General features: G+C 55.7%; 1 protein-coding gene across 4 annotated transcripts in view; it reads left to right on the top strand.

Moving 5' to 3' along the window:
* Nucleotides 1-15,675, top strand: part of CACNA1B (calcium voltage-gated channel subunit alpha1 B) — a 171,399-nt gene that overhangs the window by 70,491 nt on the left and 85,233 nt on the right. For 2 of the 4 annotated variants that reach the window (XM_066366548.1, XM_066366547.1), the window contains exons 16-20: nucleotides 2,174-2,291; nucleotides 3,948-4,015; nucleotides 7,390-7,496; nucleotides 10,995-11,057; nucleotides 14,463-15,272. In XM_066366548.1, coding sequence (XP_066222645.1) covers nucleotides 2,174-2,291; nucleotides 3,948-4,015; nucleotides 7,390-7,496; nucleotides 10,995-11,057; nucleotides 14,463-15,272 — 1,166 coding nt within the window. The remainder of the gene's footprint in view (nucleotides 1-2,173; nucleotides 2,292-3,947; nucleotides 4,016-7,389; nucleotides 7,497-10,994; nucleotides 11,058-14,462; nucleotides 15,273-15,675) is intronic. The other 2 variants (XM_066366550.1, XM_066366549.1) reach the window with 1 other exon arrangement.

The following is a 15,675-nucleotide window of genomic DNA, read 5'->3' as shown; positions in this document are numbered from 1 at the left end:
GCTGAATACAAGATCAACAGACAAAAATGCAGCTTTTGTATATGACATTTAATTAGAAAATTCAATTAAAATGAAAGATTTCACTCAACAGGAGTACCAAAAGCTATAAAGTACCCCCAAATAAATCTACAAAACGTATGCAAGACTTGTATGGGTGAAATCATATGTTGCTATTAAAGGACCTAAAGAAGTGAATACATGAAAGGATATATTTATAAAAGGGAAGCCTTAAATAGTAAAGGTATCAGTTGTTCCTACTCTAATTTATGCATTCAGTGTGGTCTTGATCCCAGGTTCAAACAGGACTGTTCTTGGGATTCAGCATCTTGATTATGTGGAAAAGTAGGTGTCCAAGAGCAGCCAAGAACTTCGAAAGGAGGGATTTTTACCCCACCGAATATCAAAACTTTTTGAAAAGCTACAGTATTGAAGAGTGTTAGGTATAAAGAGAAACTACCAAAAGAACAGTAGAGAGCGCCCCACACACCCAAACCTGTGTAGGAAGTTGGTGGTATGGGAATGATGGTACAATCCACGGGGGGGGGGGGGGGGGGGGATGGATTGTTCAGAAAGTGGGTCTAGGAAGTCGGCTTTCCACATGGGAAAACCGTAGATCTTTGTGTGCACAGATCAGTAACCACAAGCCCCAGTTGTATTAAAAACCTAAATATAAAAATCCAAACTTAAAAAGATGAAGAAAACAGAAAAATATGGCTTTTGGAATGGAGAAGACTTGCTTACACAAAGTCCAAAACGCAGAAACCATAAAAGACTGATACGTTTGACTATATTAAACTTTTTTGTGATACAAAAGTAAGTTAAAAGCAAAGAAAAAACAAGGAGGCATTTCCAAAATATATTGCAGATAGAGAATTAGCACATACAAGAATAAATAAGGAAGACTCACAAGCCAGTAAGAAAAAGATGGGTCATTGACTGGCCACAGGAGAGAGCTGAGTAGCCTGGGACGCAGGAGATGACATGTCCCCCGCCGGCTTGCCCTTTCACCCCCATGAGACGGGAACTATCACAGGGTGTGTCAATGGCAGAATGCACGAGGATGTGAGAGCAGCCCACACTGCTATGGAGTATGTAACTTGGGATAGCCACTGGAGACATCTGGGAAAGTCAAAGACATGCATGATTGACCATCCAGCAATTCCAGGTCTAGACGTCACAGCAAAATCCTGAAAACCATTGCGGTGTCTGCCAGGTGGGAGCAGGTACACGATTAGGAGGGTCGTGAGTACTGGTGTACATCAGTAAGTGGATTTGTAGGGGTCAGTCGACATGGGTAATTTTGGAAGATACAACACTGGATGGAAATGGCGAGTGGAACGGAAAGAGCACAGTGGTGTCATGTGTTTTTATAGACACTCGTGTGGAGTTGAACTCCAGACGTGGGTTCTCACCAGATGCATGAGCCATGGGACCTGATGCAAATATGATGAAATGTGAACAACTTTCCTTCTCAGTGGTGGACACATGACCGTCATATTTTATCCTCTTGTACTTTTCTAAAAATACAAGTAGAAGAGGGAAATGTTTCCTGATGGGGTGAGGATGGTATTAGTCACTCTCACAGCCTCAACCCACTGGCTGAGGTGGCAAGGCAGTGGAGGGTCCAAGGCCCTGCAGCTTCTGCCTGGCCTGAGCAGGTGGGTCCCCTCCTGGAGCCTCAAGAGTCCTTGACTGTGAGGCAATGACCTAGCAGCTGCCCAGCCCAGCTTCATTTCTCACTCATAGCCAAGATCCTCTCCTTGCCTCTACTTACCTTTTTCTCCTGCTTGGAACTCCCTTCCCCATGTTTGGCTGAAAACCTAGAGCATATTCATTTTTTAAGACCCGACCCAGTTAGCCGCCATGTTCTTCTGGAAGGCCCTGGGCCATCTTTTCCTCTGGGTGCACCATCTAAAATCTTGTGTATGTGTGCGTGTGGTAAATGGCATGTATGTGGTAGGGACGGTGTGTATGCATGAGTGTGTGTATGCATGTGGGGGCCCAGGTGTGTATGAGTGTGTGTGTACATGAGGATATGTGCATGTTGCAGGGCGGGGTGTATGCATGAGTGTGCATGTGGGGGTGGTATGTGCACATGTGTGGCAGGATGGTGTGTATGCACCTGTGTGGAGGTGGCCCTGCAGGTCTGCCTTGTGGTGCTTGCTCTCCACAGATCCTGACAGGAGAGGACTGGAATGCAGTGATGTATCACGGGATCGAGTCGCAAGGTGGAGTCAGCAAAGGCATGTTCTCGTCCTTTTACTTCATTGTCCTGACCCTGTTTGGAAATTGTATCCTTCTGCAAGGTTGGGCTTCGGACAAAGCAATGGCCTGGAATTGATCACTGCAATTCTGATCCTGCACGTGCTGGCTAGGCATGTTGGACATCAGGGCTCCCATTCTGTCCAGTTGGAGTTGTTCCTGCACCTGTTTGTTCTTCTGGGCCTGTGGAGTACAGCCTTAGTCCTGTTCCCTGGGGAAGGCCTCTGAGGGTGCCCATGGCTGTGGTTAGTGCAGGGCAGTGGCAGACTGTCCTCAGTGTCCTGTTTTGAGCAGGCTTGCCCATGAGGCAGTGCCCCTGAGACACGAGTAGGGGCTTGAACAACAAGGGTCATTGTCATTGCTGGCTTCATACAGAGCTAACTGCTGCTAACTGCACTGGCCCAGAGCCCCTGGGAAGATGTTTGCAACCCAGGGTAGGGGTGGGGAGGCAGCCTGTGAGCCCCTAGGCCTGTGGTGAAAAGACTCAAATTACGTGGAACACAGGGTCCTAACTGATGTGACTTTGTCTCCAGAGGACATTGGCAGTGTGGATGTCATTAGTGAGGGGAAGGTGCTACTGGCAGCAGGTGGGCAGAGGCCAGGCTGTTGCTTGTCATCTGTGACAGGATTGCCCGCCCAAGTGTCGGCAGTGCGCAGGAATGAGGTGACTTAGGTGATCACAGAGGATCTGGAGGCTTGCCAGGAACCTTGCCAGGCACAGCACAGAGGACTGGGGTGCTGCCCCAATGGGCGCAGGAGAAGACAGAGCTGCTGCTTGGTGCTGAGATGAGCTTGTGAGAAGAGGCAGCTGCAGTGGCAGGAAATCTCAGTGACTCAATTCAGTGGCCTGTGAGGTCTGTTCCTGGAGTGGTTCACAGGGCAGGCTGTGCCTGCACCAGGCCATCGGGCCCCTTATGATGGACCCTGGGCAAGCTCCTTCCTCTCTGTGGCCTTTGCACTCTCATCTCTGAAAGGATAGTCAGTAGTACCTTGTCCTGTGTCCCTGGGGTACTCAGTGGATGAGGGTCAAGGTAGAGGGCTGGTGTTGGGCACAAGGCGCTGGCCATCAGCACAGCTTGGATGTCCCTGCTACTTGAGAAGGCTGGCACCTTGAAGTGAGGAAAGAGAGAAAATACAAGTAGGTGTCTCTGGGCCTGACCTGGGATCTGGGGCCCAGAGGTGCTAGTCATGGGTGGGTTTGCATATCTGTGGTCTGTCTTATCCGGTCTCTGCTTGCAGGATCCAGAGGTGAGGGAGTCCCTGTGCACCCCAACAGCAGAGAGTGTTTGTTGGGAGGCTTCTCATGCTGGCCAGAAAACAAGGGTGTGGGGGAGCAGAAGGAAGGAGTTCATGGGCCTTCCTAGGAGGCGAGGGCAAATTAATCCAACACGGCTTCTGAGCTTGGGACCTGAAAGGTCAGCCCTGTAAAGCTGGGCTGAGGGAAGGCGTCCACGTGGGCATTAGGGGAAGTGGTACGAGGTTGAGCCGAGGCCATGTTCTGGGCTGTGTCTGGGTACAATAGGGCAAGGGCTTAGAGGGGTATGTGGATGCCAAGGGAAGGAGGCTGCAGGTTGCCCAGGGGTCTCGGGAGTTGGGGGCCCTATTTTCCATGGGGGATGCCATGGTATGGTCATGTGGGACTATGGGGGAGACAAGATTTCTCTTCCTTATCTGGAGCCAACCAGACACCTTGCTGAATGTTTTCCTGGCCATTGCTGTGGACAATCTTGCCAATGCCCAGGAGCTGACCAAGGTATGTAGGGAAGGATGCCACCTGCAGACCAGGTGCAGAAGGGGGTTGGAGGCTGGCCTGTGTCACTCCGGATAAGGCCAGAGAGCCATAAGGAGGGTCAGGTTATGGGTTAAGAACCCGTGTGACCACTGCCAAGGAGTCTTCTGAAGAATGTGGATAGGCAGATTAGGCTGTCACTTGAAGCATGAGGAACCACCATGTCAGGAAGCTAGGTGACCACAAGGGCCACAAGTCAGCTCTCAGAGAAGCCACCTGGGAACAATGGTCAGAAGGGCAGGAACAGGGTGGGGGAAGGAAGTGCAGCCCAGATAGGGCCCTGAGATGTCGGGGCCAGCTGCACTGGCCTCAGGAGCAGGGCCTTGTGATGCGTCACAAGGTCAGCATGGTCATGTGAGGGGACAGGGACCTCTAGGTGGGTACTAAGGAATATTCAGCTCTGAACCCTAAAGGGCCAGAGGGGTCCCCTGTGCTTGTCCCTGGGTGGCAAGGACACCCCATGACAGATCTCAGGTGTGGATGATTGAGCTCGAAACAGTGCTGTCTTCAGACTCTGGGCCTGAAGGAGCAGCTGTTGCCATCTTCTCAGTGTGTCTGCCGCAGCAGGACAGCCTCTGCCCTATTACAGTGAGACTCCCCACCGGGCGCCATCTACACTCCCCATCCCCGAGCTTGCTGGGGATGTGGTTCTACACGCCTCCCCTGTGGATTCCCTGCAGAAGACACAGCCCCCTGCCTGGCCACCTTCACCCTCACAGCCCAGCAGCGCCCCTGCCTGGCCACCTTCACCCTCACAGCCCCAGCAGCGCCCCTGCCTGGCCACCTTCGCCCTCACAGCCCCAGCAGCGCCCCTGCCTGGCCACCTTCACCCTCACAGCCCAGCAGCGCCCCTGCCTGGCCACCTTCACCCTCACAGCCCCAGCAGCGCCCCTGCCTGGCCACCTTCGCCCTCACAGCCCCGCAGCGTTGCTGGGCTGCCTGCTGTGTCAGTCTCGTCTTGTGCTTAGTGAGCCAGCCCTGGAGACCCATGCAGAGAGGATGCTGCCGCCGAGTCCGGCTGCGGGGAGGAAGTGCTGTCTGTGTTGCAGACGCTGTGCACGTCTGACCCAGTCTAGTCCACTGTCGTCCAGCACATCTCGGCCCTTTCCGTGCCACCTCCATCCTGGGGTTGAGCTGAGGAAGGCAGGCTCAGGGTGTCCTCAGGCCTCCCCATTTCTGTTGTCAGGAGGGGCTAGGACTGAGCCTCACTTTCAAGAGTAGTTGGAGAATGGCCCAAGTCCCTGGTTTGGAGGGCCCATGCCCCCACAGAACACTTCTTGGTGTCAGCAGTTTTTGGGACTACATGGCCTGGAGGTGCCCAGCAGCATTTGTGGTCTCTCCTGGGGCAGGGGTGCACCCAAGTCCTTCAGGTGCTGCTGTGGGTGAGAACACCGGAGGAAGCGGTGTTTTGGGCCCTGCCCCGTGAACCAGCCGCCCTGACTCCGGGGTTCCCTTTCTTTGGGAGTCAGGCTGGTGGAGGCCTGTCTGTGTCAGGCTGGCTCCAAAGGAAGAGATTTGACTCTCCTTTCTTTACATTCCCACAAATACAGTCACTTATTTTCCAATGTGGAAATAAGTGCAGGTTGAGTCTGTTTGCAGAACACTGTCCTGGTGATGTCCTCACCGCACAGTGGAGTCCAGAGCTGAGGAAGGACCTAGATGGGTTCCATGGGAGCCTAGTTTTGTCTCCCTTCTGCAGCCTGGGTTTGAAGGTCTTAGTGTCGGCCCAGCATGTAGAAGTTCCAGGTTCGATTCCTGGTTAGGGCACATGGGAGAAGTGACCATCTGTTTCTCCCCCCCTGTCCCCCCCCTCTTCTCTTTCTCTCTCCCCCTCCTGCAGCCATGGCTCGAACGGTTCGAGCAAGTTGGCCCTGGGCACTGAGGATGGCTCCTTGGCCTTTGCCTTGGGCGCTGAATAGCTTGGTTGCCGAGCAATGGATCAGTGGCCCCAGATGGGCAGAGCATCCCCCGGTAGGGGGCTTGCTGGGTGGATCCTGGTCAGTTGGGGCACATGCAGGAGTCTGTCTCTGCCTTCCTGACTCTCACTTAATAAAAAAGAAAAGAAGGTCTTATCTCTCTGGTGGAATTCTGCAGGCAGTGAACAGGGGACTTAGTTTTTTTGCCATTGTTGTGACCCTAAGAGCAGATTCAAGGATGTTTTGGGACATGTTGGGAATACCAGCTCCCAGGGGAGCCAGGTGGGCCTAGGGTTGGGGTTGGGGTTGGGGGAAAGTGAGCAGCTAGTTGGCCGGTGGAGCTCGGGCTGTGGGCTTAGCCTAAGCTGCGTATCAAAACCCCAGGAGCAGGGCGTGTGGGTTTTGCCCAGTGACGTGGGGTCAGGGCCAGAGGTCTGTCCACACGTCCACCCCCTTCCCATGGAGGCCAGAGGCAGGGCAGCATGTCTGCACAGGTGTACACACATGAGCACATTTCGGCCCACAGTGGCAGAGAGCCCGGGGGTCCTCTCCAGGACCTCAGTGTGGAAGGGAGCATGGGGCCAGGCCCTGCTAATGGCTGTCCAGCTGTAGGGGCAACAAAGAGGGACTTTCACAGTCACAGCCGGGGACAGGTGGACAGGTGGAAAAGCTGAAAGGCTGTGAGGTGCCTTTGCTAGATATACTCTTGGTGACGATTCCTATGGGCAGTGCTGGGCCAGGTTGCAGGCTCAGGTGTGGAACCAGGCCCCTGTCCTCATAGCTGTGGGACAGAGGCTGGTTTTGTTCAAGTGTGGCGGGGGTTCCTGGGGGCAGGTGGGACGAAGGGAGGATTGGGTTTGCTTTTTGACAGAGTGAGCTTAACATGCTGTGACACACACACACACACACACACACACACACACACACACACACCGTCCATGCAGCAGCTGGGTCCCTGGGGCTGGAGCTTAGGAGTGGGGTTAGAGTGGGGTTAGTGCACACGAAGGGAGGATTGGGTTTGCTTTTTGACAGAGTGAGCTTAACATGCTGTGACATACACACACACACACACGTCCATGCAGCAGCTGGGTCCCTGGGGCTGGAGCTTAGGAGTGGGGTTAGAGTGGGGTTAGTGCACACATAGGTATGGAGAGGTCAGTTTGTGGGCACTCTGGGAGATAACACATGCAGGGGGCTGCTGAGGCAGGAAACCTGGAGACTGTGACCTTGAGCAGCAGGCATAGACTGGGGACCCCTGACAGCCACCGGAACCCTGTGTGGAATGGGGGCTCAGTGCTGGGGTGTGGACAGGTTGTGCTGCCTGGCCCAGGTTCAAACAGCAGGAAGGACTTGGGTCCCAGCATGTGGACAGAGGTGCATGCAGCACTCTGAGGGTGGCCACATGTTTCTGTCTGCTCACAGGATGAAGAGGAGATGGAAGAAGCAGCCAATCAGAAGCTTGCTCTGCAAAAGGCTAAGGAAGTGGCTGAAGTCAGCCCCATGTCAGCCACAAATGTCTCCATTGCTGCGTAAGGCTCTCTGGAGTGGGTTGTGGGGTGGCAGTGGGGCCACTACAGAGTCCACGGCTGGGGCCTCTTCCGGAGGCTTCCTCACAAGCTCCTTGTCTTGGCTGGAGCTTGTTCAAACACGTTTCGTGTCTCCTGCAGGAGCCTGGGAGCAAAGTTGTCATGAGGGAGTGCCTCCACAGCTTCCTCCAGTGTGAGCAGGAGCAGGACGTGGCAGGGTGCAGCCCTCATGTTGTGGGTGGGTTGGCTGAACTGCCGACATTTGCTCCTTGGTGGTATTGGATGGCTCGAGGGTCCTTCCCTGAGCAAAGCCCATCATGAGTTGGGGTTAGGAGTCATCTACGTTATGCACAGGTTTTCAGAAATGTGTTTTGTGAACCGAAAGGTTCTCAGTAGTACTTCAGAAGACTTCATGTATTACCAAAAATATCTCAGTTTTTGGTAAAATATCTCAGTTATTGGGCCAGATGTCAAGGGGAAGCCTCCGTGATGAGTAAAGGTGAAGGTGTGACCCAGGCATCCATGGGGAGACCCAGGTCATTGCACAGTTCAGCTGAGCCTCTGGGCGTGCTGCAGAACATTTGGACTTTAGAGTTGAGACAGAATGTGCAGCCCAGGACCAAAGGTTGCAGTGGTCTGGGGTAGGTCAGCCCAGAGAAGGGAGGACTAGAAGGAGATGGGCAAGTTCAGCCCGTAGCCTGGTCCCAAGGTGACCATAAGAGCACAGAGGTGGTTTCTGTGCTATTGGGAGCTCTCCGTGGTCAGGCTGAGTTCAGCCCCATGACCACCCATCACACCTCCTACTTCCCAGCTGATGCCTGGGCCCAAGCCCTGTGGTCAGCCTCCTACTCTCTGAGCATTGTGGTCACAGCACCAGGAACAGCCTGCAACCTATGCTCTTGAGTGTGTGTGCTGGCATGAGGGAATCTTCTGGGAGTCTGAGACTATGCATGTATCTGGTTGTGTGTGTACATGTCCACGTGTGAGTGGGTGTGCATGTGTGTGTGAGTGAGCATCATAGCCCCATTCTTGCATGGCAGTCACCAAGGCAATGGCCTGTTTTCTAGGAAAGTGTTTGCAGTGTGCCTGTTTCTGAACCAAGCACAGTGTGCTGGCCTCTGGTGGAGAAGTTAGAGGAGGTCACAGGCCCCTGGAGCCCAGGCACGGAGCCAGGCAGGACACAGCAGCCCTCAGACGGCTGCGGGGGATGCGACTGTTAGGCTGTTTGGTTGTCTGGCCTGTTCAGTTGCTCGGTCTGCTTGTTTGTGGGCTTGCTTGAGGAGGGTGCTGTGACCCAGCAGACTTCCCTTTATGACTCCTTCCCCTGAGCTCTGTCAGCGGCTGGAGGTCTGCTGCAGAGGGGCAGTGCTGAGCCTGCACCTGTTCACATGGGCCTTCTCCAGTTGTTTCTGGAGGTGAGTGCATTGCCCCATGGCCCTGCTACCTGCCAGGGCTGCCTGCTCCTTGGGGGTATATGGCAGGGTCATCCCCATCTGGGATGAGACCTCAGAGAGGAGGTTGCTGGGCTCCTCAGCACAACCATGGGGAGCATGTCACGCCACCAAAACAGGAGGCGTGAATGCTCTCCTTCCTCTGTTCCCTTCTGGGAACACCACTGTGCAGTAACACGGCTGCAGACAGGCCCCCTGGCCGGGGTGCCCATGGCACTAGCTGTTGGCCTGATCGCTGCCGCAGTGCTGCTTTCCTGGCTCCCTGGGGCTCTGCGCCCAGGGTTAGCTCACTCACGTCACAGCCAGCGTGGGTGTGTCCAGGCGTCCTGGGGTTCTGCGCCCAGGGTTAGCTCACCCACCACCCACGTCACAGCCAGCGTGGGTGTGTCCAGGCGTTGGTCTTTGTGTTTCCCGTGTGGATCCTGCAGGCTCTGCTGGGTGCAAATCTAGGTCTTGGTCCTCTGTGGAATGTTATCAGCTCACCTTTGTTGGATGCACAGTCAGTCTAATCATCGGAGACTGTGCACTGGACAAGGCCTGCCCCTGGATGTGTGAGGGCACTGGGTCTGAGGGCCCTGTGGCTCTTTGCTCGGAGCTCCTGGTGTCTGTCGTCTGCCCCTTCCCCATGTTTCCTGTTCTCCTGGTGAGTCATGCTGGTTGGATGAGCAGTGCCTGCTCCCCCCCCCCCCCCCGGTCATTTCTGTGGTGAGCTGATGAGTGGGTGAGAACTAACACCCCAGTGGCCTTTGCCCGGACTCTGCTTTCACAGCAGTGCTGTGTGGTCCGTGAAATGGGAAGACTGGTTGAGATACTTTCTGTGACTTGGATGCTGAGGGGACCATGAGTGTCGCTGCTGCTTGAGAGGCTCCCGTCAGTGCTCTGTGCAGCCTGACACCAATGGGGCAGAGGCCCTGTGCTGGGATCTCACCTCATGAGGACCCCTGTGTCCTTTCGAGGTTGGCTGGGGTGGTGAGTGTCTTTGACATCAGGAGATGGTCACTTTCAGACTGCTGAGAAGGAAGGGCGGTAAGGTTGATGGGGTCTTCCTGGTTCGCTCTGCTGTCATCGTCATCACTGGATTTCTGTATGGTGTTGCGTACACTCATGTTCACACACACGTTCACAGTTATTTATATTTGCATTCACCTCCCAGACACACTCACACTTACTCATACACCCATTCACATCTTCCCCACACATACAGCACTCATTCACACCCTTACACCTACTCATTTACAAATGTACACACACAGTCACACACTGATGTGCACACTTTCTTGCACACACACACACCTGTTTGCACCTAGGGCTTGTAGGTAGGTGAGTTGCTTTGAATGCCTCACAAATGTCTATAGATTCATCCTTAAGAAGAAATTGGGAACCCACCTGGTCCTCCCCTGGGGAAGCTACCTTGAGGGGAAATGGTTGTAAGGAGATGGTTGGTTTCTCTCTCTTGGTTTTGGAAAAGCTTCTAGAAAGTCACTTGGAAATGGTTGGAGTCATACCCAAGGGAAGGTGGGTTGAGTAGGTCCCCTCTTTGCCCCTGGGAAGGGTTCTGGTGGCTTAGAGCTGAGGCTAGGGACTGTGGTGTGCAGGGGCAGAGCAAGAGGCTGGGCAGCAGGAGAAACTCACAGGCCTGTGTCCGCGCTCTGCTCCGTCTGAAGGACAGGCATTGCAGCCCTGCCATGGGTGCCGACGGGGAGCCTGCTTGGAATTGAGGGACAACTGGTGCCAGCTCTGTCCTTCTAGGGGCAGGTGTGTCATTCTGCATCAAGTAGTCCTCATGATAATACTCTTGTCTCTAGCCAATGTGGGTTTTGCTGTGTTCACTTTAGCTCACTTTTCTCCTGGATGCTTGCTCTTTCTCAACTTCTCTTTTACCCCGAGGTCGCAGCCGGTGACCATTCTGACGGAAGTGTCTCTGGCCTCCTGCCTAGATGTACACCGCAGCCTGCACGCTGACCTGACACGGCTCACATGTGTGCACGTGTCTTTTAGAGCTCTCCCTGGTTTTCTCACTTTTGTTTTGTTTTGTTTTTTGCATGTGCAGTTTTGTAAAGCAAACTCGAGGTACTGTATCTCGCAGCTCATCTGTCTCCAGCGTAAACTCACCGTGAGTCGCTATGCTACAATACCCACCTTGGCTTCATGATGACTACACGCAAGCACCTTCCCCCACTCCTAACTCTGCTTCCCACCTCCAGTCATTTGCTTCAGAGGCAGCTCCAGGCAGGCCTCCTGCAGCCTGCTTGGGGACGGTGGACAAGCTTCCTGACGTCCCCAAGTCCTGCTTATGGGCATCAGACTCTGAGCTCAGCTCCCCCTCCTCTTCCTCCTGGTCTCTGTCCTTCTGTCTGCTGTCTGTCCGTGTGCCATTACTTTGGGGTCTCAGGTCTCCTTGTGGTCCCCATGAAGTAGAGTGTCTGTCAGTACTCACTGGGGACATTCATGATCCTCCTGCCCCCGTTCCCTCCTTACTTGGGAGGGGATGTATCTTTGATCCTTACACAGTTTTTGTTCTAGCTAGAGCAGAGCTGCTTCCCATTGTGAGGTTTACACAAGACCAGCCAGAGCCCAAGGCAGAGCCATAGAAACCTAGGGGTGACACCAGTTTAAGTGGGAAGGGGGCCGGGGAGGCTTGACCCCGGAGCTTTGTCCATAGGGTGAGGTTAGACCCTGCAGGTGAGAGATCTCTTGACTGGCTTGGTATAGTGAGGCCACTTAGACAGAGGTGGCTGGGTGCCCACTCTGAATCCTAGTGGTGATGGTAGGAGACCCTACTGACCCTGAGCCCTCTGTTTTCTACGTAACCAGCAGCAGGCTGGGTTCTATCCACCTACAGACACTTGGACCTTCTGGCCGCTGGGGCTCTAATGTCTCTCACGGGGTAAGAAAGCTGGATCTGGAATGACAGATTCACAGGTTGAGTGAGATGGGGATTTATGTCTGCATGGTCTCAGCAGCTATGAGTGACTGGCTTTCTCAGAAACTGCAAAGCAGGTTATAGCACAGAGATAGGCACAGCACCTGGGTCGGGCTGTGCCTGCAAGGGAGGGCAGGACTCCTCGTGTGACTCCCTAAAGAACCCTTTCCAGTATGGACTTTACCTGGATTTGAGTCACCAGCCACATGGCCCTGTAGAACAGAAGTGGCCTGCCCTTGCTCTCACATTCTTGGTGCTGCCTATGAACTTGGTGCAGAGGTACAGAGAGGCCAGCGTTGGTGTGGGCTGCTGACTCAGACTCCAGAAGGGAAGAGAAGCCAGTGGCTTGGCTGCCGGGCAGGTGCTGCAGACAATGTGGGTGGCATGGGGCCTCGAGAGAGACTGGCAGGAGCAGAGCCAGGTGGAGCACAGTGGACCTTGCTTCCCAGGTAGCTATGAGGAGAGCTCACCAGCCCCACGGCACCTTCTAGTTCAGTCCACAGTCAGTACAACTCTCTGTGACCTTGAGCTGGTTCCTGGGGGGTGGGGGGGGGGCACAGGCCATAGAGGTGGAGGGCACAGTCAGTCCATCAGGAGCCATGGTCCACTTTATTGCTTGTCTGTTCTGATGAAGAACAGAGTCTCAGGACTGTGGCTACAACTGAACGGGCCACCACCCTGCTGACCAAGTGGCTACGATTCCAGGCCCATCATGGGGTGCTGGACAGAATGGGGGACCTAAAGTGACTGGCCCCCTCACAGATCCTATGCCTAGGGCATGCCCTGCATGGCTGCCATTGACTTTGCATGGTCAGCATTGTTCAGGGTTGGGCCCTGTGTTCTGGTGCCACCCTAGGTGGAGGCAAGTCCCTTGAGGCTCTAGGTTTAAGTCAAGAGAAGTGAGTGTGTTGCAAGGTGACTCCGAGAGCAGGGCAGCATGGCTTTTCACGTGTTGCTGGAGGCAGGTCAGGGCTTGGGGTAGCAGATGAAGGTGTGAGTCAGCAGATGGCCAAAGAGGCCACCGTTTACCCTCTGAGACTGACATTGCCCTGCCTCCCTTGTCTGGCCTCTGGTAAGGGGCAGACATTGTCTTCTCTGCCCTGGATTTGTTTCCTATACTGGGGCCTGGACTTCACCCTCAAAAGGTAGGGCTCATCACCCACCACTTTGCTCAGGCCAGCTGCCACCTCTCTTTGCAGGTCACCGTGGTATCAGTGACCCAGGGCCCTGAGCCTGATAGCTGGGCTATCCTGGGGCCCCTCAGGCTGTGGGCTAGGTGTGCTGTCATTGGGTTGGGGTTGGGGTTGGGCTGAGGCCTCCCATCTTTAGATCTCGTATCCTTTTGGCCCTTGCATGCATCCCGTCCTGGCTCCGTCAGTGACTCGCTGTGGGACCCTTGTAAGTTACGTCCTCAAGGCTGTGTCCTCATCTATGAAGTGGGGTCAGCTCCTGCTCTCTGAGGTAGTGGTGAGGTTTGGGTGAGGAGGGCACCAGAGCCCACAGCACAGTGTGGGTTACTGAATGACACGGACATCACTGTAGTCATTGTTCTCACGTTGTTAGTGCACCTTCACAGTGGGTACGATGACCTCCAGGGGAGGAAGGGTGAGACCTCAGAGGAGGTCTGCTTGGCCAAAGTGGGGCTAGGATCACACACCTTGGGGTTGTTACTTAGCAAAGAGCCCAGAATGCAAAGGTTTTCCTGTATATCCGGGGCTGTGGAACCCCACATATGACTGTGAATGAGCTTGGAATGGGTCTTGGCCTTTGGTAGCCTGTACAGTGAGGGCTGAACCTGGACCACATGCCACTCCTGGCGCTAGAGGGCCCAGGGGCCGGTTCTGACTCTGTCCCTGGGGAGGGAGGTGCTCTCCATGGAGCTAGGAGAGAGCAGGGCATTGGTGACCACAGGAAGTAGTATCTCCTGTGAGCAAACGGTCATTGAGCTGAGTGGCAGTCACCCTGGTGGAGCTGACCACCTCAGGGACAGCCCTGGCGCCCTGTCTGCTCCTGAGAGGGCCAGCTGCCCCAGGCCCTCACTCCCTGGGCTGTTCTATCTGCTATGCTCTCCGACTCCTTCTCCAGTGGAGAGTGGAGAGTTCCCGCCTTGGGGCAGCTCTGCTCTCTGTGTTGCAGGGGCTCTAGTCTCCTGCTTGTCCCTCAGTCATGCCTATATGGAAACTGTCCCCTCACCCCCCATTTTGGTCTTCCTGGCCAATAGCCCACCTGTGCTGGAAGCCTGTCTACCATCCTCATGCTGGTGCCTGTCATTCCCACTGTCTTGCACCTCTTAGTCTCAAGCCATGTCTGCCTGCTCAGGAGTGGCCTTGAGCCCTCTGCTCTAGGTGGGTGTACCCATGGCCTGCAGGATCTGCTGATCCAACCACAGGGTATATTCTGTTACCCTGGATGCCCCCATGTGTCCTACTTGCATTCATTGTCAGGGGTCTCCAGGGATCTAGCATTCCTCGGGCCTACCCTGCTCCCTGTGCCCACTTCGCCATCCTTCCATCGCTGTGTGTCATCTGTGGCTTCCCCTATGAGGCAGAGAGGTGGGGGGCGTGCAGGGGGCGCTCACCTCCCATCTCCCCACAGCAGGCAGCAGAACTCAGCCAAGGCCCGCTCCGTGTGGGAGCAGCGGGCCAGCCAGCTGCGGCTGCAGAACCTGCGGGCCAGCTGCGAGGCCCTGTACAGTGAGCTGGACCCCGAGGAACGGCTGCGCTACGCCACCACTCGCCACCTGCGGCCGGACATGAAGACGCACCTGGACCGGCCACTCGTGGTGGAGCCGGGCCGGGAAAGTGCACGAGCGCCGGCGGCGGGCAAGGCCCGGCCCGAGGGTGCGGAGTCTGCAGAGGGCCCAGACCCACCGCGCAGGCACCACCGGCACCGCGACAAGGACAAGGCCCCGGCACCAGCCCCAGCACCGGCGGGGGAGCAGGACCGGGCAGACGCCCCGAAGGCGGAGGGCGGGGAACTGGCGGCCCAGGAGGAGCGGTCACGACCGCACCGCAGTCGCAGCAAGGAGACCGCGGGAACCCGGGAGGCCCGGAGCGAACGCGGCCGCGGCCCTGGTCCCGAGTGCGGCCGGCGCCACCACCGGAGGGGCTCCCCGGAGGAGGCAGCCGAGCGGGAGCCCCGGCGCCACCGTGCCCACCGGCATGCTCCGGACCCGGGCAAGGAGGGCACTGCGCCCGGGGCCAGGAGTGAGAGGCGAGCGCGGCACCGCGGTGGCCCCCGGGCGGGCCCCAGGGAGGTGGAGAGCGGGGAGGAGCCCGCGCGGAGGCACCGGACCAGGCACAAGGCACCGCCCACGCACGAGGATGCGGAGAAGGGCGCCCCGGAGAAGGGGGTCGAGGCTGAGGACAGGGACAAGGAGAAGGAGCCGAGGAACCACCAGCCCCAGTGAGTGAGCGCGGGGTGGAAGGATATGGCTGGTTCGGGTAGGGGCAGGTGTGATGATACAGGGTCTTCTTTGTTCACACCTGAAGCCCTCTGTCTCTACCCTCCCTGGTTGGTGACCATCTTGCTTGGTTGAGGTGACTGTAAATTAGTTGAGCCTGCAGGGTGGGGAAGGTATACTTAGTGAAAGCCAATCAATATTGTAAGGCTCCCAGAGGGCTTAGAGGGAAATTGTTGGTATGGGTTTGGGCCGTGTTGCCTTGGGAAGAACAGAGTACTCATGGAGAAAAGGAAATTGGGGAACACTGTAGAGGAAGGAGTCAGGAGAGCCTGTGGGAGGCCTGAGGAGGCTGTCAAAAGTGAGGGTTCAGGCTATGTCGCTATGGCAGCATCTCCCCCCAGGCCA

This window comes from Saccopteryx leptura, chromosome 2 (assembly GCF_036850995.1).
Source record: "Saccopteryx leptura isolate mSacLep1 chromosome 2, mSacLep1_pri_phased_curated, whole genome shotgun sequence".
Lineage (NCBI taxonomy): Eukaryota > Metazoa > Chordata > Mammalia > Chiroptera > Emballonuridae > Saccopteryx > Saccopteryx leptura.
The sequence above is the reverse complement of the archived record's forward strand: the minus strand, read 5'-3'. Positions and strand labels throughout refer to the sequence as shown.